This window comes from Nomascus leucogenys, chromosome 11, assembly GCF_006542625.1.
Source record: "Nomascus leucogenys isolate Asia chromosome 11, Asia_NLE_v1, whole genome shotgun sequence".
Taxonomy (NCBI): Eukaryota; Metazoa; Chordata; class Mammalia; order Primates; family Hylobatidae; genus Nomascus; species Nomascus leucogenys.
In genome coordinates this window covers 43,425,612-43,450,392 of record NC_044391.1, presented here as the reverse complement: position 1 = coordinate 43,450,392, position 24,781 = coordinate 43,425,612, and the positions used below count along the sequence as shown (strand labels likewise).

Below are 24,781 nucleotides of genomic sequence, written 5' to 3'. Positions count from 1 at the left end.
AATTAGATTGGTAACTGGCTCTCAGGCTGTAAACTCCAACAGAGCAGGGGCCTGTTTTTGTTCACCCTTCTGTTCCTAGGACTAACCCAGTGCCTGATGCTTAGTAGATGCCGGGGTCAATTCTGCTAAATTAGTCAGCATTCCTGACCTCTACAAACTCTGTCTGGTGGGTGTGGAGGCCTACTGTGTAATGGCCGTCTAAAGTTTCAGGCGGGTTTGCAGCTGTCCACCTGGGCCTTGGTAAAGAAACCTGGGTTGCCTGTTTTGCAAAGTGAACCCTGTAGCAAATGTTTTGGGAGACAGAATCCTCCCAAAGAGAACCCTGCCCCTTTACCACAAAAAAACAAAACAAGCCCCAAAGCCGCCCTACAATATTTTCCTGGATCAGAGACAGGGGTTGCAACAGAAGCTCGCACCCCAGGGCATGACCTGGAATAAACCCTGCCAAGTATCCAGCGCGCGTGCCAGCTGGAAGCTGCGCCGGGACAGCCCCCTCATTTCTCCCGCGCTAAACCCCGCCGGACGGCTCCACTCCCTCCCTCCGCTGCGGGGGGGAGCCCGGCGCCCTAACACTGGTAATTGCTCTTGCCGCGCCCAACTGCAAGCCCCTCTTCCGCCGCCTGCGAAGAGAAGGTCAGTGGCCGCGAAGTTGGAACGTGATCGGAGCCATGAGGCCCAGTGAGGCGGCAGCGAGCGGGCAGCGCAACGCGCTCCCCCTGTCCCGGGTGCCGAGTGCGCCCCTCCCGGGGCCCGCCTGTGCTCCGGGCGGAGCGCGCTAGCTGCTCGGGCGCGGGGCGTTCTTGGTGCGCCGGTCCGTGGTGAGTCTGGGCTCCCGTGGCCGCGTGCTGGGAGGAGACTGGAGACCGGTTAGGAAGAATGGAGTTGGCTACTCGCTACCAGGTGAGGGTCCGGCCGCCCGCCGCCGTCCGGACGCACCCACAGTTTGACTTCCCTTTGCCACCCGGTCCTGCTGGCCTTGGGCTGGGAACGTGGCCCTTGGCTGCGGCACTGGGGATCTGGCGCGCCCAGCCGGGTGAGTGCCGGAGTGGGCGCGCCCTGCAGGTGTGCGCAGTGGGTCACGTTTGTGCCACGCGGACCGCAGAGGCCGGTAGCCCTAGCACACAACCGCGCTCAGCCTGGCGCTCTGCTCAGTCTCGGGTGGCTGCCAGGGGTGCAGGCGGGGAGCTAGCGGGGCGCAGCGCCTGCGTTTGTAGCCCTCGTGAGACGGGGGAGGGGCTTTTTTGTGCACTCCCCACACTTTCTCCGGGAATTAGCACAGAGATCAGGAAGCTTAAGAAAGTTGTAATTTTTTTTTTTTTTTAACAGTGGATCGTCAGACCAGTCTAACTTGGATAATGGAGTTTAAAAAGAATAACTTTAGTGTTTATTCTAGAACTTTTGTAAACGTTTTCAAGGAGTTAGTAACCATTTGGGGGAAATGGTAACGTCATTGGGCCGAATTAAACAAGCTGTAAGATCCCAAATCATATGCACAGCACGACCCCAATTATGCGTTAAGGGCCTAACTAGTCTTTAAAACTCATTAGCAAACACTCGAGTAAGTTCCCCCAAACGTTTCAGTGAGTAGTGGGAATGTGAACGTGACTTGTTTTCTCTTTTTACTTCTTAAAAGAGTTTTTCTCTACGTTATCGTAATGGAGATACATGTTTACTTAGAAGTAAGCAATAAAAACGTTTTTCAAAAGAACTAAAAATACACCCTTTAAAAAGGGAAACAAGCAGCCACGCCTCTGCTTGTGGGAGCACAGAGATGCTTTGTGCGAGGATTGTTTTTTTTTTTTTCCCCACTTGTTTTTGTGAGAGTCGCGAGACTCACTGCTTCCACCTTGCCTCCGGCTGGTGTTTACTTTCCTCCACCTGCGTGCCTGGCCCGGGAGAAGGGGAGGCGGGACCGCCAGCGTTAGAAGGCGCAGAGTGCCAGGTGCCCGAGCCCAAGCCGCTGTCACCTGCCCGAGTCTGGCGGCAAAGACCGAGCCACTAACGGTAGCTTTGGCCTTCTGAAGCCTTCCTGAAAATGGTTGTTTGAGAAAAATCTGTTGTTTCTGAGAATATTTTAAAAATGCCTCCTGTGAGATAAACTATTAAAAGCAAGGGAAACAGTAAAGCCTACGGAATGAGACAGGGTTCGATTTTTTATTTTTTTTGCCACTGGCTTTTACCGTGTATTAGCATCCAATTTTTTTTTTTTTTTTTTTTTTTTTGAGACGGAGTTTCGCTCTTGTTCAGGGTGGAGTGTAATGGCGCGATCTCACTGCAACTTCCACCTCCCGGGTTCAAGCAATTTTCCTGCCTCAGCCTCCCGAGTAGCTGGGATTACAGGCGCCCGCCACCACGCCTGTCTAATTTTTTGTATTTTTTTTTTTTTTTTTTTAGTAGAGAGGGTTTCGCAGTGTTGTCCAGGCTAGTCTTGAACTGCTGACCTCAGGTGATCCACCCGCCTCGGCCCCCCGAAGTGCTGGGATTACAGGCGTGAGCCGCCACTCCCGGCTGGCGTCCTAACCTAGGAGTTTCTGCTGCTACAGGACTAAAAACAAAACCAAACCAAACCCTCTGGATGGAGATTTGAGCTCCTTGTGAGTTTAATTAGAAAATGTATCTGGAATTTATCACTCCGGAGCTCCTTGTGAATGTAATCAGAAAATGTTTCTGGAATGTACCACTCCTGTTGTTAAACTGGAGAGTTCTTTGCACTTCCACTACTGATATTCATAATTCATGCTTAGGAAACTCAGAAGTCCCAGAATGTGTAGTTGGAAGTGAACGTTTACTGCCACATAATGAGGCTAATTTTTGGTAGTTCTAAAATGTTAAACTATCATGTAGGGGTTACCCACAAATTATATCCGATCCATTATGCACCAAGTAAGGCAAATTATGTAAGATGATCAGGGTTTTTTTTTTTCCTTTTCTGAAGACCTAATTGGCAGTGCAAATCAAGATGTGTGATGATTTTTCCAGTGGAAATGTTGCTGTTCATCGTAATTTCAATGTGCACAGATTATAGTCTCCGAATTAGTGGAGAGTGGTTCTGTGGGGTGGGCAGGTGACTGTTTATAGAGCACTTAATGAACATTTCAGGCACAGCAAGATGTTAAATTCATGTGGTTCCACCCTGCCCCCCAGCCTGATGAATAAAGCAATGTGATGAATCACCTGAAGTGGCGTTACTGCACATCGAATGTCGTTCAGCTCTGTGCAGTGGGTTTTAATCTCACACATTGGAGTAAGTATGATTTCTATCGCTTGGAAAGCACAGAGCTAAGTGTTTCAGCAAAGCAGCTTAGGCCTAATGTTATGAGTAAGAAGCAAACAAGGAGACTCATTTACTCTGAACTACTTTCGAGTCTGCTTTCCTGCCATCCCACCAGTGTGTTGGATTTGATGTCATCTGACAGTGATTACGCTTCCCACAAGCTGTAGTCTTGTCGTGCTGACCACTGTGTCTTTGTGCTTTTATATAAAATGACAGAAATACCTCGTAAAGGCAAAGGTGTGATCCCTTACTAAGAGCTGTCAACAGCGCAGCTCACTGGAGCTCCAGCTTGCTGTAGCTCCCTAGGAGAGAAACTGGTAGGCGCTGAATGTCAGTGTTCTCCTCGTACTCTCTTCTAGCTCCAGAGTACAGGATGGCCCATTTGAGAAGGAAATGATGCTAAATGTTCTTGTAAATAGCCAGGAGCACGCTGTTGGAGGGGTAAAGGGGTATTGTTCTGGTATTGGTCTCTTAGCTACAAAGTGCTCCCATCTGATCCTGTTGTTTAACATGTAATTCCAGAGCCCCAGAAGCTGGTCACAGAAAGGACAATGATTTGCCACTTTAATAGTCTTGTATTTAAAAGGCTCCTTGGTTGTTCTGTCTGTGTTCTGCTGGCTACCCCGTCCATAGCAGAGCAGGATTCTTAAAAATCAGGTGAAAACCTCAGAGATCATAATGATTCTGATCAGGTACACAGGCCAGGAAACAATGAGATAATTGTGGCCTAAAACAATTATAAACAGAGTAAATTAATGAAAAAGAACATCATTGGAATAGAATAAGCCAGGCATATTACATTTAAACTGCTCTTGAGAGTTTTCCTTTACTCAAAGTTAGGATTTAGAATATTTACCTCCAGTATACAGTTTTGTTTTAGAAAAGACTCGGCTTTATTCACCAAAGTAGAATAGATACAGGCTACTTGAAGTAGGTAGGGATAGAGACAAGAAAGTACTACTGGGGCCATTTTGTTCTTTTTGTTTATGAAAAGCAGTGCTTACTGTAGTTTTTTTGAAATAGGACCATTCAGAGTCGTATTTGGTAAATATCACTGAAGTTAACACTCAGAAAAATGTATCTTCCATAGTAGTAAATGCTAGCACCCTGTATGCAGCACACAAATAAACTGTGGAGTCTCACAGTGCAAGGGGCCTGAGCTTTAGTTCAAATGAATAGTTGATGTTTCCTGCCTGTTTTCCTTCATGATCATCAGCTGAGGATAGAGGGCTTGCTGACTGAGTTAGGACACTGATCAGATATTCAATTGAGCACCTGTTACGTGCTAGGCATTGGTAGGGTGGAAGAACAAAGACACAGAAAACACTCCTCTTTCCCCACACTCTCTACCAGAAGGCCATGCTTGAACTCCCTTCCTCTTCTGCTTTTGCCAAAGCTCAGCTGGCTCCTGCTCTGTGCCATGGGGACCTGGGGGACCTTGGGTTTGGAGAGTAGAGGGAGACCTTAAGAGCCATCCTTTTTTGCCCCCAAGGAATGGAAACTATCACTTCCTTTTAAAAGTCATGCTGTGCTAGGTACTTACAAGTTATCAGATTTAATCCCCACTGTAGTTCTGTGAAGTAGGTTGTGTTATCTGCATTTTAAAGATAAGGCTAAATTGACTAATTTGCTCAGGGCAATTTGTAAGGAAGGTTACTCAGCCAGGATTCTGTCCCCCAGAGCCTCTGCCTGGCCCTTGCTGCTGGAATCATGGGGCCTTGGCGAGTCAGGAAACTTGCCCTGTTCCTCCTCCCTTTAACTAGAAGGGCTGGAGTGTTAACAAGCAGCCAGTCTGGTTCTTTTTTAGGAACTCACCAGATTATGCTTTATACTGCCTGTAAAAGTCAGTTTGGGAATGTGAATAAGATCCACCAAGCTTTTACATAGGAATGACTTTTACGTGAAATTTGCATTGTACAAACAATAACATGTTACTGTAAGCTGCACTGAACCACTTCTCTGCTTCCCCTACTCTCCGTGCCCCATTTTCTGCAGAGTTTCCATGTAGTGTTTGCCTGTAGCACAATCGTCATCTTTGTCTAACCTTTACAGTGTGATTGCTGTTGGAATCTGCTTTCCTTAGCACTGTCAGCATTACTTTTCCTAGTAGCTTAGAGGTCTTTACAGTTTTCATTTTTAGTGACTGTCTAGTGTTTCTAGATGTGTATTTTATGTATTTTCTGTTGAAGAAAAATTTTTTTCTTTATTAGAGGAACTTTGTGGTAAATATCTCAGGGTGGTATACTGTATATCTTACGACTTGTGTTGGAGTCTGCACTTTTTAATAACTCTTTATAATGTATTTAATATCTCATAAGGGGAATGCGCCTGATTTGCAATGGTTAGGAGCCTCTGACACATTGTTTTCCTAGGGCATTTCCCCTTTTGTTGCGCTGTATTAGCTGAGAGAAAGCAGTTTTTGCTGAGGTTAGAACCAAGCTTATGATAATTGGACTGAAAGAATGTTGTCTCCTTGAACTTAGAGCATCTCATAGAATGTTCTAGTTGAGGGGAAAGTGGAGAGTAGTCCCAGAGATCTGTTCTTTACATCCGGTCTGCCTAGAAAACCAAGAAAACCTATAAATGTGTCAGTGGACATTTAGTGGAAGTGACTGCGGATTAGGGCTATGGGGAATTTGTGCAAGTTGGTCTCATTGACTTGGCGGAACGCAGGGACACCCCATCCAGAGCGTCAGCATTCATGCTTCCACCCGTGCATCTACAGCAGGTTCTCCAGGGTGACTGCATCCTGCAGCTATGTAGGGTACTGCTCCTGGAAGTCTTCCCAACCATTGCCCCCACTGCTGGCTCAGGTGCTCACCCTGGGAACTTCTGGAGTACCTGGGCTGACTTTCCTGATCACATTTATCATACCACACTGGAATTGTTTAAAGATTGTTTCTCTTACCCTACCACTTACGACTCAGTTTTTATCAGCTCTCTTAGCATGGTGTCTGGCATATATTTGATGCTTAGGAGATGACGTCCAGCATGTATTAGATGCTTAATAAATATCCATTGAATGGATGGAAGGACAAAGTAGTACTGTTACTAATATACTCTTTTAATTAACATTTATATAGCGTCTTCTACTTTTCAGAGCACTTTGCAGGCATAGTTTGGAAGTCATCAGGGCTGGTTCTTTTCCTTCCAAGTAAGTGGTGTAGGGTTGCACTTTCCTGGCCCTGAAGCAGTCAAGGCTATTTGACTTGCTTTGGCCAGTGGAATATGAGAAGTACTATGTGTCACTTCTAAGTGAATTATTTAAATGCCAGCATACCACTTACTATATTCATTCCCTCTGCCACTGCATCTGTCAGCATTCTGCAGAGTGGTAGGTCTATCAGCCCAGGTTCTGGTTGTGAGGACAGTGTGGAATAGAGCCTTGGGCTGGCCTGTAATGGAAATGTAATGTGAACAAAACGGAAGCCTTTTTTTTTTTTTTTTTTTTGGTTTTAAGCCATTGATTGAGATTTAGGGTTGTTTGCTACTCTGTTATAGCTTGTCATATCCTAACAGACCAGGATGCTCATATTTCAGTTTTGGATTCATTCACTCTGTGGTTGTCATCTGAGTGATTGGGGTCATGGTAGTCGTGGTAACAAACGTGGGTGGGTTTCTTTTTGATTGTTAGAGTGATGAGGGTGAGGGGAATGCCCTGGTAAGTGGTTTGGAGTTCAGGGATGTTAAGTACCATATGGCAGGCAGGAGAGTCCTACAGGATGAAGCAGTTGTTCTGTCCAAAACGTCAGTTGCACCTTGTTGGACAACACTGAGAACAGACTTGTCCAATTTGATCATCTTTTACTTAGACTCCAGAGAAATCTTAACATTGGCTTCACATGTTCTATCTGCTGACCTCCCTGGAGGAGGAAATTACTTCACACTTCCCAAGTGATTTGGTTCACTTCACTCCCAGGATCTGTGCCAAAATTCCAGTTCATTAGGTACTCATCTGCTGAATAGCTCTTGTAAGACCTCTGTAAATACATATCTAAAATGACTTCCCATTTATTTGTTCTCTTTTAAACATAACATTGACTACCTTGTGGGGCTTTTTATTGTGGTAAGATATACATAATAAAAGGTACTATTTTCAACCTTTCAGTGTTAATAAGTATAGTCACAATGTTGTGCTGCCATCACTGATCTCTCATGAGCTTTTTCATCATTTTAAACGGAAACTCTCTACCTACTAAACAATTACCCCATGACCTCTTCCTCCAGCCCGTGGTTACTTCTATTTTAGTTTCTGTCTCTGAGGATATGACTACCCTAGGTATCTCATATAAGTGGAATCATATGGGATTTGTCCTTTTGTCACTGGCTCATTTCACTTAACATTGTTATTAAAGTTTATCGATGTTATAGTATGTATCAGAATTTTTTTTCAATTATTTCTTTTTTGAGACAGGGTCTCACTCTGTTGCCCAGGCTGGAGTGCAGTGGTGCTATCGTGGCTCACTGCAGCCTTGACCTCCTGGGCTCAAGTGATCCTCCCACTGCAACCTCTTGAGTAGCTGGGACTACAGGTATGTACTACCCTGCTTGGCTAATTTTTCTTTTTAAAATTTCTTGTAGAGATGGAGTCTCTCTGTGTTGCCCAGGTTGGTCTTGAACTCCTGGGCTCAAGCAATCCTCCTGTCTTGGCCTCCCAAAGTGCTGAGATTAGAGGCATAAGACACTGTGCCTGACCTCATTTCTTTTAAAGTCTGAATAATACTCTATTATATGTACATACCATCTTTATTTACTCATCTATTTATGTTGTTGGTTGTTTCCACCTTTTGGCTATTATAAATAGCAATGAATAAACATTGGTATACAAATATCTGCTTGAGTCCCTGCTTTCAATTGTTCTGGGTGTGTGTTCCTAAAAGTAGAATTGCTGGGTTATATGATAATACTAAATTCAATGTTTTCAGAAACCACTATACTGTTTGGCACAGTGGCTGTGTGTCATTTTATATCATCACAAGCAGTGCACGAGGGTTCCAATTTCTTCACATCTTTGCCAGCCCTAGTTCTTTTCTGTTTTTTTTTTATAGCCATCCTAATATGCATAAAGTGGTATCTCATCCTGGTTTTGTTTTGCATTTCCCCAAAGATTAGTGATGTTAAGAATTTTTTTCTTGTGCCCATTGGTCATCTGTACATCTTCTTTGAAGAGATGTTAATTCAAGTCCTTTGCCCATTTCTTAACTGGGTTTTTGTAGTTGTTAAGTGAATTATTTATATATCTTGGATATTATTCCATTATTAGATATTATTTGCAAATATTTTCTCCCATTCTATAGGTTGCCTTTTCACTGTCTTGATAGTGCCCTTTGCACAAAAGTTTTTAATTTTGAGGTCTAGTTTAAACTAATTTATTTTTCTTTTGTTGCCATATACAAGAAATTATTGCCAAATTCGGTGTCATGAAACTTTTCCCCTGTATTTTCTTCCATAAGTTTTATAGTTTTAGCTCTTATATTTAGATCTTTGATCCATCTTCAGTTAGTTTTTATAGATGGCTTAAGGTAAGGGTCCAACCTAATTGTTTTGCATGTGGATATATCCAGTTTTCCCAGCACTGTTTGTTGAAAATACTGTTCTTTGCCATTATTCTTGGCATCCTTGTTGAAAATTAGTTAACTGTATATGCAAGGGTTTGTATCTGGGCTCTTTATTCACTTCCATTGATATATATGTCTGCCTTTATGCCAAGACGACACTGTTTTGATTACTATAGCTTTGTAGTAAGTATTGAAGTCAGGAAATGTGAGTCCTCTAACACTGTTCTTTTTTTTTTTCTTTTGTAATGGATGGAGTCTCATTCTGTCGCCTAGGCTAGGGTGCAGCCGTGCGATCTCCGCTCACTGCAACCTCTGCCTCCTGTGTTCAAGCAATTCTCCTGCTTCAGCCTCCCGAGTAGCTGGGACTACAGGCACATGCTGCCATGCCTGGCTAATGTTTTTTTGTATTTTAGTAGAGGCGGGGTTTCACCATGTTGCCCAGGGTGGTCTCAAACTCCTGAGTTCAGGCAGTCTGCCCACCTCAGCCTCCCAGAAGTGCTAGGATTACAGGTGTGAGCCACTGCACCTGGCCTGTTCTTCTTTTTTAAGATTGTTTTGGCTATTTAGGGTCCTTTGAGATTCCACATTAATTTTAGGATGGACTTTTGTTTTTACAAAAGAAGTCACTGAGAGTTTGAGAAGGAATGCATTGAGTCTGTACATAGCTTCAGTTAGTATTGTCACCTTATATTAAGCCTTCCAATCCATGAACATGGGATGGTTCTCCATTTCCTTGTCTTCCTTGATTTTTTTCGGAGATGTAGTTTTCAGTGTACAAGGCTTTTTTCGCCTTTTTGGTTAAACTTATTTCTAAGTACTTTATTATTTTGATGCCATTGTAAATGGAATCGTTTTCTTAATTTTCATAATTGTTCATTGTTAGTGCGTAGAAGCATAGTTGATTTTTGTGTTGATTTTGTGTCCTGCAATGTCTAATTGTTAGCTCTAACTACTTTTTGTGTAATCTCTAGTGTTCTCTACGTATATAATCATGTCTCTTATAGCAGAGATAAATTTTGCTTCTTACTTTCCAATTTGGATGCATTATTTATTTTTCTTGCCTGATTGGTCTGGCTAGAGCTCCCAATACTGCGTTGAATAGAAGTGGTAAAAACAGGCATATTTGTCTAGCTCCTGATCTTAGGGGAAAAGCTTTCAATCTTCCATTCATCATTGAGTATCATGTTAGTTGCGGGTTTTTCATGTATAGCCTTATGTTGGTGAGTTTAAGTTTCCTTCTGTTTTTTTTTTTCTGATGACGGAAGGGTGTTGAATTTTGTCAGATGTTTTTCTGCATCAATTGAGATGATCTTTGTTTTTCCCCTGTTTTTCCCCTTTATTCTGTTCATATGGTGCACTACATTAATTGATTTTTATATGTTTGAACCATTTTGCATTCCTAGAATAAATGCCACTTGGTGATCTCGTATAATCCTTTTGCTACACTGCCGAATTTGTTTTACCTGCATTTTGTTGAGGATTCTTGTATCAGTATTCGTAAAAGATATTGCTGTATAGTTTTCTAGTATCTTTCTCTGGCTTTGGTATCAGGATAATTCTGGTCACATAGAATGAGTTTCAAGTGTTCCCCCTTCTTCAAGTTTTTGGAAGACTTTGAGAAAGACTGGTGTTCATTCTTCTTTAAATGTTTGGTAGAATACCCATGAAGCCATCTCGTCCTGGGGTTTACTTTGTTGGGAGGTTTTTGATTACTACTTAAAACACTTATTTCAAATATATTCAGATCTTCTATTTCTTCATAATTTAATCTAGCTAGGTTGTTTCTAGGGATTTATCCATTATATCTAGATAATCCAATTTGTTGGCATACATTGTTTATAGTACTCTTAAAATCCTACTTATTTATTTATTTTGAGGTGGAGTCTTGCTCTGTCGCCCAGGCTGGAGTGCAGTGGCACAGTCTTGGCTCACTGCAACCTCCGCCTCCCGGGTTCAAGCAATTCTCTGTTTCAGCCTCCCAAGTAGCTGGGATTACAGGTGGCCGCCACCAAGCCTGGCTAATTTTTTTGTATTTTTAGTAGAGATGGGGTTTCACCATCTTGGCCAGGCTGGTCTTGAACTCCTGACCTTGTGATCCACCCGCCTCTGCCTCTCAAAGTGTTGGGATTACAGGCATGAGCCACTGTGCCTGGCCAGTCCTTTTTATTTATGTAAAATTGGTAGTAATGCCCAATTTCATTACTAACGTTAGTAATTTGAGTTTTCTCTGTATATTTTCTAATCATGTAGCTTAAGTTTTGCCAATTTGTTAATTTTTTTTTTCAGAGAATAAATTTTTGGCTTCGTTGATTTTTCTCTATTCTTATTCTGTTACCTATTTTATTCATATCTGTTTTAATCTTTGTTTCCTTCCTCTTGCTAACTTTGAGTTTGGTGTGCTATACATTTCCTATTCCCCTAATGTGTACAGTTTGTTTTTTGGTTGGAGAGCTTCATTTTTGTGTTTACAGCTATAAATTTACCTCTTAGCAGTGCCTTTTGCTGCATTCCATATATTTTGGTAAATTTTGTTTTCATTTACATTTGTTTCAAAGTATTTTCTAATTTCCCTTGTGATGTCTTCTTTGACCCGTGGTTGTTTAGGAATATGTTATTTAATTTCCACATATTTGCGAATTTTTCATTTTTCCCTCTGTTACTGATTTCTAGTTTCACTCCATTGTAACAAAGGATAGTATTATTTCAGTCATTTAAAAATGTATTCACACTTGTTTTGTGGCCTAACATATAGTGTGTCCTGGAAAATTTTCTATGTGTACGTGATAAAAGTGTTTATTCTGTTGTTGGGTCGAGTGCTCTCCATTAGTTTTAGTTGGTTTATAGTGTTGTTCAAGTCGTCTGTTTCCTTATTGCTCTGTCTTGTTCTGTTCACTGTTGAAAGTGGGGTGTTGAAGTTTCCATCTGTTGTTGCAGAACAGTCTATTTCTTCATTCAGTTCTGTCAGTGTTTGCTTCATATATTTGGGAGCATTGATGTTTGGTGTGTATATATTTATAATTGTTCTATCTTCTAGTGAATTGGCTCTTTTATCAATCTATAATGTCTTTGTCTTTCAAAACAGTTTTTGACTATTTTGTCTCATATTAGTATAGCCACTCCATCTCTCTTTTGGTTATTATTTGCATTGAGTATCTTTTTCTATCCTTTTACTTTTAACCTATTGGTGTCTTTACATCTAAAGTGAGTCTGTTGTAGACAGTGTAGAGTTGTATCCTATTTTTAAAAAATCCTTCCTGCCAATCAATTTCTTTTGATTTGGAGTTTAACACATTTAAATTTAAAGTAATTACTGGTGGGGAATTACTTAATCTTGTGATTTAAAAAATAGGTTTTCTGTATGTCCTATGGCTTTTTTGTCCCTCATTTCCTCTGTTATTGCCTTCCTTTGAGTTTAGTTGATTGCCTGGTAGTGGCACATTTTGACTCTCTTCTCATTTCCTTTTCTTCTTAGATACTTTCTGTGTTACCATGGAGATTACATATAACATTCTAAAGTTATAGCAGTCTGGTTTGAATGATACCAATTTCACTTCAGCGACATACAAAAATTCTACTCCTATGTAGCTCTGTCTTTTTCCATCATTTTATGTAATTGAGATCAGGAATTACATCTTTATGTGTTGTGTATCCATGAACAGATTCATAAGTATTTTTAATCCTTTAGAAAATAACAAGTAGAGTTATAAGCCAAATTTACAATAATGCTCTAGTTTTTATATTTGTCCCTGTATTTACCTTTACCTGAGAACGTTGTATTTTTGTATGGCTTTGACAAAGTTACAGTGTAGTGACTTTCATGTCAATGTGAAGTACTCCTTTCAGCATTTTCTGTTGCAAATGCCAGTAGTAATGAATTCCCTTGGCTTTTGTTTATTTGGGAATGTCTTAATTTTTATCTCATTTTTGAAGGGCAGTGTTTTTTTTTAATCAGATAGAGAATTCTTGTTTGATAGTTTTTTTCCCTTCTGCATTTTAAATATATTATAAATGTGTCATCCTACTGCTTTCTGGCCTTTAAGGTTTCTGTGATAAAACAGCTGATAATCTTTTTTTTTTCTTTTTTTTATACTTTAAGTTCTGGGATACATGTGTAGAACATGCAGGTTTGTTACATAGGTATACATGTGCCATGGTGGTTTGCTGCACCCATCAACCCGTCATCTACATTAGGTATTTCTCCTGATGTTATCCCTTCTCTAGTCCCCCACCCCCAACAGGCCCTGGTGTGTGATGTTCCTCTCCCCGTGTCCATGTGTTCTCATTGTTCAACTGCTACCTATGAGTAAGAATATGTGGTGTTTGGTTTTCTGTTCTTGTGTTAGTTTGCTGATAATTTAGCTGGTTTCCCGCTTCATCCATGACCCTGCAAAGGACATGAACACATCCTTTTTTATGGCTGCATAGAATTCCATGGTGTATATGTGCCACATTTTCCTTATCTAGTCTATCATTGATGGGCATTTGGGTTGGTTCCAAGTCTTTGCTATTGTGAACAGTGCCACAATAAACCTACATGTGCATGTGTCTTTATAGTAAAATGGTTTATAATCCTTTGGGTATAAACCCAGTAATGGATTGCTGGGTTAAATGGTATTTCTGGTTCTAGATCCTTGAGGAATCGCCACACTGTCTTCCACAATGGTTGAACTAATTTACACTCCCACCAACAGTGTAAAAGCATTCCTATTTCTCCACATCCTCTCCAGCATCTGTTGTTTCCTGACTTTTTAATGTTTGCCATTCTGACTGGCATAAGATGGTATCTCATTGTGGTTTTGATTTGCATTTCTTTAATGACCAGTGATGATGAGCTTTTTTTCATATGTTTGTTGGCAGCATAAATGTCTTCTTTTGAGAAGTGTCTGTTCATATCTTTCACCCACCTTTTGATGAAGTTGGTCTTTTTTTTCTTATAAATTTGTTTAATTTCTTTGTAGATTCTGGATATTAGCCCTTTGTCAGATGGGTAGATTACAAAAATTTCTCCCATTCTGTAGGTTGCCTGTTCACTCTGATGATAGTTTCTTTTGCTATGCAGAAGCTCTTTAGTTTAATTGGATCCCATTTGTCAATTTTGGCTTTTGTTGCCATTGCTTTTGGTGTTTTAGTCATGAAGTCCTTGCCCCTGCCTATGTCCTGAATGGTATTACCTAGGTTTTTTTCTAGGGTTTTTTATGGTTTTAGGTTTTACATTTAAGTCTTTAATCCATATTGAGCTAATTTTTGTATAAGGTGTAAGGAAGGGGTCCAGTTTCAGTTTTCTGCATATGGCTAGCCAGTTTTCCCAACACCATTTATTAAATAGGGAATCCTTTCCCCACTGCTTGTTTTTGTCAGATTTGTCAAAGATCAGATGGCTGTAGATGTGTGGTGTTATTTCTGAGGCCTCTGTTCTGTTCCGTTGGTCTATATATCTGTTTTGGTACCAGTACCATGCTGTTTTGGTTACTGTAGCCTTGTAGTATAGATTGAAATCAGGTAGCGTGATGCCTCTATCTTTGTTCTTTTTGCTTAGGATTGTCTTGGCTATACAGGCCCATTTTTGGTTGCACATGAAATTTAAAGTAGATTTTTGTAATTCTGTGAAGGAAGTCAATGGTATCTTGATGGGGATAGCATTGAATCTATAAATTACTTTGGGCAGTATGGGCAGTACTGTTTCTTCCTATCCATGAGCATGGAATATTTTTCCATTTGTTTGTTTCCTCTCATTTCCTTGAGCAGTGGTTTGTAGTTTCCTCAAAGAGATCCTTCAGTTCCCTTGTAAGTAGTATTCCTAGGTATTTTATTCTCTTTGTAGCAATTGTAAATGAGAGTTCACTCATGATTTTGCTATTATTGGTGTATAGGAATGCTTGTGATTTTTGCACATTGATTTTGTATCCAGAGACTTTGCTGAAGTTGCTTATCAGCTTGAGTTTTGGGGCTAAGATGATGGGGTTTTCTAAATATACAGTCATGTCATCTGCAGACAGAGATAGTTGGACTTTCTCTCTTCCTATTCAAATACTTTTTATTTCTTTCTCTTGCCAGATTGCCCTGGCAATGGAAAATGGAAAAATATTCCATGCTCACAGATAGGAAGAATCACAATGTTGAATAGGAGTGGTGAGAGAGAGCATCCTTGTCTTGTGCTGCTTTTCAAAGGGAATGCTTCCAGCTTTTGCCCATTCAGTATGATATTGGCTGTGGGTTTGTCATAAATAGCTGTTATTATTTTGAGATCTGTTCCATCAATACCTAGTTTATTGAGAGTTTTTAGCATGAAGTGGTGTTGAATTTTATTGAAGGCCTTTTCTGCATATATTGAGATAATCATGTGGTTTTTGTCATTGGTTCTGTTTATGTGATGGATTATGTTTATTGATTTGCATATATTGAACCAGCCTTGCATCCCAGGGATGAAGCCAACTTGATCCTGATGGATAAGCTTTTTGATGTGCTGCTGGATTTGGTTTGCCAGTATTTTATTGTTGATGTGAAAATCCTCGTTCATCAGGGATATTGGCCTGAAATGTTCTTTTTTTGTTATGTCTCTGCCAGGTTTTGGTATCAGGATAATGCTGGCCTCATAAAATGAGTTAGGGGAGGATTCCCTCTTTTTCTGTTGTTTGGAATAGTTTTAGAAGGAATGATACCAGCTCCTCTTTGTACCTCTGGTAGAATTCGTCTGTAAATCTGTCTGATCCTGGACTCTTTTGGTTGGCAGGCCATTAATTACTGCCCCAATTTCAGAACTTGTTATTGGTCTCCAGGGATTCGACTTCTTCCTGGTTTAGACTTGGGAGGGTGTATGTGTCCAGAAATTTAACCATTTCTTCTAGATTTTCTAGTTTATTTGTGTAGAGCTGTTTATAGTATTCTCTGATGGTAGTTTGTATTTCTGTGGGATCAGTGGTGATACTCCCTTTATCATTTTTTATTGTGTCTATTTGATTCTTTCTTTTCTCCTTTGTCTGGCTAGCGGTCTATTTTGTTGATCTTTTCAAAAAACCAACTCCTGGATTCACTGATTTTTTTAAAGGGTTTTTCATGTCCCTCTCTCCTTCAGTTCTACTGTGATCTTCGTTATTTCTTGTCTTCTGCTAGCTTTTGAATTTGATGGCTCCTGCGTCCCTAGTTCTTTTTTTTTTTTTTTTGAGACAGTCTTGCACTGTCACCGGGGCTGGAGTGCAGTGGTGCAATCTTGGCTCACTGCAACCTCCGCCTCCCAGGTTCAAGCGATTCTTCTTGCCTCGGCCTCCCAAGTGGCTGGGATTACAGGCACCCGCCACCACGCCCAGCTAATTTTTTTGTATTTTTAGTAGAGACTGGGTTTCACTATGTTGGCCAGGCTGGTCTTGAACTCCTGACCTCGTGATCTGCCCACCTCGGCCTCCCAAAGTGCTGGGATTACAGGTGAGAGCCACCGCGCCTGGCCACTCTCTAGTTCTTTTAATTGTGATGTTAGGGTGTCGATTTTAGATCTTTCTTGCTTTCTCTTGTGGGCATTTAGTGCTATAAATTTCACTCTAAACACTGCTTTAGCTGTGTCCCAGAGATTCTGGTATGTTGTCTTTGTTCTCATTGGTTTCAAAGAACTTATTTATTTCTGTCTTGATTTTGTTAGTTACCCTGTAGTCATTCAGGAGCAGGTTGTTCAGTTTCGATGTAGTTGTGCGGTTTTGAGTGAGTTTCTTCATCCTGAGTTCCAATTTGATTGCACTGTGGTCTGAGAGACTGTTATGATTTCCGTTCTTTTGCATTTGCTGAGGAGTGTTTTACTTCCAGTTATGTGGTCAATTTTAGAATAAGTCTGATATGGTGCTGAGAAGAATGTATATTCTGTTGATTTGGGGTGGAGATTTCTGTAGATGTCTATTAGGTCTGCTTGGTCCAGAGCTGAGTTCAAGTCCCGAATATCCTTGTTAATTTGCTGTCTCTTTGATCTACTAGTGATCAAAGTGGGGTGTTAAAGTCTCCCACTATTATTGTGTGGGAGTCTAAGTCTCTTTGTATGTCTCTAAGAACTTGCTTTATGCATCTGGGTGCTCCTATATTGGGTGCATATATATTTAGGATAGTTAGCTGCTCTTGTTGGATTGATCCCTTTACCATTATGTAATGCCCTTCTTTGTTTTGATCTTCATTGGTTTAAAGTCTGTTTTATTAGAGACTAGGATTGCAATCCCTGCTTTTTTTTTTTTTTTTTTTTTTTTTTTTTTTTTGCTTTCCATTTGCTGGGTAAATATTCCTCCATCCTTTTATTTTGAGCCTATTTGTGTCTTTGGGTGTGAGATGGGTCTCCTGAATATAGCACACCGATGGGTCTTGACTCTTTATCCAATTTGCCAGTCTGTGTCTTTTAATTGGGGCATTTAGTCCATTTACACTTAAGATTAATATTGTTATGTGTGAATTTGATCCTGTTATTATGATGCTAGCTGGTTATTTTGCCTGTTAGTTGATGCAGTTTCTTCATAGTGTCAATGGTGTTTATAACTTGGTATGTTTTTGCTGATACCAGTGGCTGATACCAGTTTTTCCTTCCCATGTTTAGCACTTCGTTCAGGAGCTCTTATAAGGCAGGCCTGGTGGTGACAAAATCTCTCAGCATTTGCTTGTCTGTAAAGGATTTTTACTTCTCCTTCGCTTGTGAAGCTTAGTTTGGCTGGATATGAAATTCTGGGTTGAAAATTCTTTTCATTAAGAATGTTGAATATTGACCCCCACTCTCTTCTGGCTTGTAGGGTTTCTGCTGCGAGATCCGCTGTTAGTCTGATGGGCTTCCCTTTGTGGGTAGCCTGACCTTTCTCTCTGGCTGCCCTTAACCTTTTTTCCTTCATTTCAACCTTGCTGAATCTGATGATTATGTGTCTTGGCGTTGCTCTTCTCGAGGAGTATCTTTGTGGTGTTCTCTGTATTTTCTGAGTTTGAATGTTGGCCTGTCTTGCTAGGTTGGGGAAGTTCTCCCAGATAATATCTTGCAGAGTGTTTTCCAATTCGGTTCCATTCTCCTTGTCACTTTCAGGTACACCAGTCAAACGTAGGTTTGGTCTTTTCACATAGTCCCATATTTCTTGGAGGCTTTTTTTGTTCCTTTTTCACTCATCTTCTCTTCATGCTTTATTTCATTAAGTTGATCTTTAGTCTCTGATACCCTTTCTTCCACTTGATCGATTTGGCTATTGATACTTGTGTATGCTTCATGAAGTTTTCGTACTGTGTTTTTCAGCACCATCAGGTCATTTATGTTCTTCTCTAACCTGGTTATTCTCGTTAGCAATTCCTCTAACCTTTTTTCAAGGTTCTTAGCTTCCTTGTATTGGGTTAGAACATGCTCCTTTAGCTCGGAGGAATTTATTACCCACCTTCTGAAGCATACTTCTGTCAGTTCATCAAACTCATTCTCCATCCAGTTTTGTTCCCTTGCTGGTAAGGAGTTGTGATCCTTTGGAGGAGAAGAGGCATTCTGGTTTTTGGAATTTTCAGCCTTTTAGCGCTGGTTTTTCCTCATCTTCGTGGATTTGTCTACCTTTGGTCTTTGATGTTGGTGACCTTCGGATGGGGATTCCGAGTGGAAGTCCTTTTTGTTGATGTTGATGCTATTCCTTTCTGTTTGTTAGTTTTCCTTCTAACAGTCAGGCCCCTCTGCTGCAGGTCTGCTGGAGTTAGTTTGCTGGAGGCCCACTCCAGACCGTTTGCGAGGTTGCAGAACAGCAAAGGATTGCTGCCTATTTCTTCCCCTGGAAGCTTCATCCCAGAGGGGCACCCACCAGATGCCAGCCGGATTGCTCCTGTATGAGGTGTCTGTTGACCCCTGCTGGGAAGTGTCTCCCAGTCAGGAGGCATGGAGTCAGGGACCCACTTGAGAAGGCAAGTCTGTCCCTTAGCAGAGCTTGAACTCTGTGCTGGGAGATCCGCTGCCCTCTTTAGAGCTGGCAGGCAGGCATGTTTTAAGTCTGCTTAAGCTGTGCCCACAGCCACGCCTTTCCCCAGGTGCTCTGTCCCAGGGAGATTGGGGTTTTATCTATAAGCCCCTGACTGGGGCTGAACAGCTGATAGTCTTATTGAGCATCACTTGTATGTGACAAGTAGCTTTTTTCTTACTACTTTCAAGATTGTCTTTAGGCTTTTAATATTTGATTATATGGTGTCTTTGAAAGGACCTCTTCCAGCTTGTCCTACTTGGAATTCCTTGAGCTTCTGGGATGTATTCCAATTCATGCCTTTCAGCCAGTTTGGGGAGTTTTTGCCCACTGTCGTATCAAATAATCTTTGTCTCTTTTTCTCTCTGTTTTCTGAGTCTCCCATCATTCCTATATTGGTGTGCCTAAAGAAGTAGTTTAGGCTCTTTTCACTCTTCTGTATTCTTTTTAACTTTTGCTCCTCTAATTTTTTTCTCCTCTGACTCAGTATTTTCAAATGCTTTATCTTCAAATTTGCTGATTTGCCTGCCTCCTCAAATCTGTTTTTAAACCACTTTAGTGAAGTTTTCAACTTGCTCATTCTATTTTTTTCAGCTCCATAATTTCTGTTGGAGTCCTCCTTCATTTCTCTTTGTTGATAGGCTCATTTTGCTCATTTTCCTGATTCACGTTAGTTCTTTGTGCCTTTTGTTCTTTCAGCATAGGATAGTTTTCTTTGTCTCGTAAGTCCAGTGTCTGTCTAGTAAGTCCAGTGTTTTCCTCTGGGAAAGTTTCTGTCAATTTATTTTGCTTCTTTGAATGGGCCAGGTTTTTCTTCTTTCTTATATGTCTTTGTTCTTTTGTTGAGAATTAAATATTTGAGAAAGTGGCCACCTCTTCCAGTCTTTGCAGACTGACTCTGTGCTAGGGAAATCTTTAAAAGATTGGCTGGGTATGTTCTGACCCTGAAAACTGAAGATCATCTTAGATCTTCTCTGAACATACTGTCTTGCCTGGACCTGTGTGTGGCCTTTTTCAATTCCCCATGGCTTCTATTCAATATCTTTATTATTATTGTTATTAGTTGTGAGCCAGGGTCTTGCTCTGTCACCCAGGCTAAAGTGCAGTGCCTTGATCACAGCTCACTGCAGCCTCAAACTCCCAGGCTCAAGAACTCCTTTTGCCTCAGCCTCCCAAGTAGCAGGGACTACAGGCATGTAGGGGGGACAATTACCACCATGCCTAGGTAATTAAAAAAAAATTTTTTTTTTTGAGATGGGGTCTTGCTATATTGCCCAGGGTGGTCTAGAACTGAGCTTAAGTGATCCTCCTGCCTCAGCCTTCCAACATGCTTGGATTACAGGCATGAGCCACTGTATCTAGCCGGTATTGCCTATTTTTGGTTTGCAGTTCTTTAATGACCACTGATATGTGTATTTTTATGTACTTGTTTGTCATTTGTATATCTTCCTTGGAGAAAGGTCTGTTCAAATTCTTCACCTATTTTTTGATTGGTTGTTTGCCTTTTTCTTGAGTTGTAAGAAATCTTTATATATTCTAGATAGTAGATCCTTATTAGATACATGATTTGTAGCTATTTCTCCCATTCTGTAGATTTTCTTTTCACTTTCTTACTGTCCTTTGATGCACAACAGCTTTTAATTTTGATGAAGTCCAATTTATTATTTTCCTCGAATTGTTGCTTGTATTCTTGGTGTTAACATGAGTTTGTATTTTTTTATTACCTGCTGAGTACTAATTAATATATCGTTATAGAAAAACAGATTGTTTTCTTATTTAGATGCTTGGAAATGTTTTTAATGTAAGGACATTAACAAGCTACGTGCCTTTGAGTAAGTCTAACTGTGGTTGCCCTAATTTTATTTTATTTTTATTTCTTATAGAGATAGGGTCTTGCTTTGTTGCCCAGGCTGAACTTGAACTCCTGGACTCAAGCTATCCTGCCTAGGCCATCTAAGTAGCTGGGACTACAGGTGTGTGCCTCTGTGCCTGGCTGTCACTCCATTATATGAAGCACAAACTGATGGATGAGATCCCATCATAATCTGATGATCTTTTTTTTTTTTCTTTAATTGTTTGTGATAGGGTCTTCCTCTGTTACAGTGGCAGGATCATAGCTAACAGCAGCCTTGAACTCCTGGGCTCAATCAGTCCTCCCTCCTCAGCCTCCCAAGTAGCTGGGACTACAGACACATGCCACTATGCCTGGCTAATATTTTATGTTTTGTAGAGTTGGAGTCTTGCTGTGTTGCCCAGGCTAGTATTGAACTCCTAAGCTCAAGTGATCCTCCTGCCTTGGTCTCCCACAGCCTGGGAGATTGCAGGCATGAGCCACCACACTTGGCCTGATAATCGTTGATTTTATGATTTTATGATTTTCTTAACTGCTAATAGTAATTCACATACTCCTTCACCCTGAGTTTAGCTACATTTTCCTGGCAGTCTTGAAATTGCACTGTATATAATTTTTTAAAAATTAACTGCCCTATTTTAGATATGTATGATGATACTTAGTTTCTGAAGCCTTGGGTTCAGTGTCCTCATACCAGTTCTGTATAGAAGTGTTTGTCTCCTCACACCTTCCCCATCATTGAGCATGCCCTTAAAAACGGAAGCAAAATGTTGCTAAATTGCTAGATGAAAAGAATACTTGTTTTACAGTGAGAGCTCATGGACACAGGAAGGGGAACATCACACTCCGGGGACTGTTGTGGGGTGAGGGGAGGGGGGAGGGACAGCATTAGGAGATATACCTAATGCTAAATGACGAGTTAATGGGTGCAGCAAAACAACATGGCACCTGGATACATATGTAACAAACCTGCACTTGTGAACATGTACCCTAAAACCTAAAGTATAATTAAAAAAAAACAAAAAAAAAAACAGAGTGAAAAGACAATATCAAAAATGGAAGAAAATATTTGCAAACTATCCAACAGTGGATTAATATCCAGGTTATATAAGGAGCTCAAGCAACTCAACAGCAAAAAATAAATAAATAATCCAATTGAAAGATGGGCAAACGATCTGAACAGGTGTTTCTCAAAACACACACACATGCACATCAACATCACTAATCATCAGGGAAATGTAAATCAAAACCACAGTGGAGTATCATCTCCAGATAGAATGGCTATTATCAAAGGTAGAAATATTAGCAAATGCTGGTGGGGATATGGAGAAGGGGAACTCTTCTACACTCATATATGGAAGCTAAAAACAGTGATTTTACAGTGGTAAACAGTAGAATAGAAGATACTAGAAGCTGAGAAGGGTGAGGGAAAGGAACATAGGGAGAGATTTGTTAAACGATACAAAATTATAGCTAGAAAGGAAAAATAAATTCTGGCATTCTGTGTCAATGTGGGATGACTGTAGTTAACAATAATATAGAGTTTCAAATAGCTAAAAGGAGGGTATTGAATGCTCCCAACAAAAAGAAATGATAAAAGTTTGAGATAATGGATATGCTAATTATCCTGCTCTGATCAGTATATATAATATGTATGGAAACATCACTGTGTACCCCATCAATATGTACAATTGTTATATGTTCATTAAAAAAAAAGTTCATTAAAAAATAAAAGAATACTTGTTTTACTTTCCATTCTTTTCATTACTAGGTAGGCTGAGGACTTTTGAAGTGTTTTTAGCCTCTTTTGTTTTCCCTAGTGAGTTTTCTTTGTTTTGCCATTTTGTCTGTGTGGCCATGGTATATATTTCATTTTGTATGAGGTTTTTAGCAATTTTAATAATTTGTCATATTTTTGTCAGATCTTTGCCCTACCTTTTTTTGTGTGTTTTTGTTTCTGAATTTTCTTCTTTTAAGTAAGAAACTTTAAACTGTTACATGGTCAGTGATCTACTTTTCCATTTTGGTCTCCTTTACGTGGTTGGTGAAAGTCCTCCCCATTCAGAGGTCAGATGCATGTGTGTGTTAATTTAATTCTCTTTTGTGCTTGTTTACCATTTAACTCGTCGACCATCTGATTTATTTGTTTTCTTTTGAGTTTTGAGAATTCTTTATATTTTCTGGGTGCAAATCAGAGACAGCATTTGCAGATATTTTCTCCCAGTGTGTGGCTTTCCTTTTCATTCTCTTAATGGCGTTTTCTGAAGAGCAGAAGTTCTTAATCTTGATTGTTTAATTTACACATTTTAAAGATCTGTATTGTGTTGTATCTGGTGTTGTATCTTAAGAATTCTTTGCCTAACTTAAGGTCACAAAGATTTTCTCCTCTTCTAAAAGTTTTATAGTTTTGTATTCAAGTTTGTGATCCGTTTTGAGTTCTTGTGATTGGTGCATGGTATGTACTTTTCTTATGGGCCAACCAATTTAATTGTAAAAGATTCAAAGAAATGATTTTGCATAAGAAAATAACAGAGTTCTCACCCTTCGTGGTGTGTTAAAGAGGAAGGAATGCTCTCTGTGTAGAAGATCTCTTTTCATAGATGCAAGATAGTACACCTTGCAAATTCTGCTGTCATTGCTATCAAAATTGCCTTCAAAACAATAAGGAAAATGCAATAGTGTGCATAAATATCTTTTGTCTGCTTTTTAAATCTTAAAATAGAGCTTGCTTCTAGGTGAAATGTACACTGAATATTCTTGGAGTATATCAAAATCAGCCCTTGTATCAGTTGGCCTAAAAAGTAAATCTTATTTTCTTTCTCTTCAAAAACTAATACTGATAAATGTGTTCCTTCTGGGTAGGAGGTTGTATTTTTTAATCCAGGAAGGATGAATTTAGAGATCATTGAGATATGGAAAAGCTTTAATTTAAAAAATATTATACTTAATTTCACAATATAAAGTTTTAAATTAACAATACTTCACATTAAAATATTTTCAAAGGTAAATACTTGATTGAAAACCAGCTGACAGTTTGACGATCTTTTTATAGCTTATTAGTTTTTTAAATTGAATTTTAATGGAGACTCAGGCTGACAAAGGTCAAAATGGTATGGAGACCTCCAAAGCACTGCTTTGTATGCCTGAAAGGCACCTACTCAACGAGAAGCCAGCAGCAACTCAGCAGGGTTTATTTTTATTAGTATAGCTTAGCTGGGATAGAACAAAGCTGGATTTCAGCCAAGTGTGGTTCTGCAAACAGCTCTGTCCTCCAGACTATCAGTTAACTTCTGGGCTTACAGGCTCAGATACCTGGTTGGACAGACACTAAAGCTGAAGCCTTGGCACCTACGATGATGTATCTGAACCTCCCTTCGGTGAGAGAGTTGGGTTCTCAAGCCACATGCCCCTAAAGTGATGGTACCATTAAAACTAGGCTAAGGTCTGGACTTGTTCTGTCGGTTTGGAAGATTTCATTCACTTAAGGAAGGAAAAATTCCCCTCCATCCCAGTTTTTCTTTTTTTTCTTTTTTCTTTCTTTTTTTTTTTTCTTTTAGAGACAGGGTCTCACTGACACCCTGACTGCAGTGTAGTGGTGTGATCATAGCTCACTGCATGCAGCCTCTAACTCGTGGGCTCAACCGATCGTCCCATTTTAGCTTCATGAGTAGCTGGGACTACAGGCACACGCCATCACAACCCAGCTAATTTTTGTATCTTTTTTGGTAGAGACGGGGTCTCACCATGTTGCCTAGGCTGGTCTCAAACCCCTGGGCTCAAGTGATCTTCCTGCCTCGGCCTTCCAGAATGCTGGGATTACAGGTATGAACCACCATGCCTGGCTTGTCTTTCTTAATTTGTTTTTTTTCGTTTAATTCTTTTTAAATTGTGCTAAGATACGTATAACATGAAATCTACCATCTTAGCCATTTTAAAATGTATGGTTCAGTAGTGTTAAGCATATTTAAATTCCAGAACTCTTTTCATCTTGGAAACCTGAAACTCTGTATCCATTAAACAGTAACTCCACGTTTCTCCCTCCCCTCAGCATCTGGCAAGCACCATTCTGCTGTCTCCAGGGATTCAACCACTCTAGATACCTGTTATAAGTAGAATCATACAGTTCTTGGTTTTATGGAGACTGGGTTATTATCATTTAGCATAAAGT

At 40.2% G+C, this 24,781-nt stretch overlaps 1 protein-coding gene across 3 annotated transcripts in view; it reads left to right on the top strand.

The window, feature by feature from the left end:
* Positions 1 to 596: 596 nt before the first annotated feature.
* CDCA7L (cell division cycle associated 7 like) overlaps positions 597 to 24,781 on the top strand; it is a 45,931-nt gene continuing 21,746 nt past the window's right edge. For 2 of the 3 annotated variants that reach the window (XR_004032251.1, XM_003252638.4), the window contains exon 1: positions 597 to 900. Coding sequence is in view for 2 of the 3 variants with exons in the window: in XM_003252638.4 (XP_003252686.2) it covers positions 877 to 900 (24 nt within the window). In the remaining variant the exon portion in view is untranslated. The remainder of the gene's footprint in view (positions 901 to 24,781) is intronic. The other variant, XM_030822212.1, reaches the window with a different exon arrangement.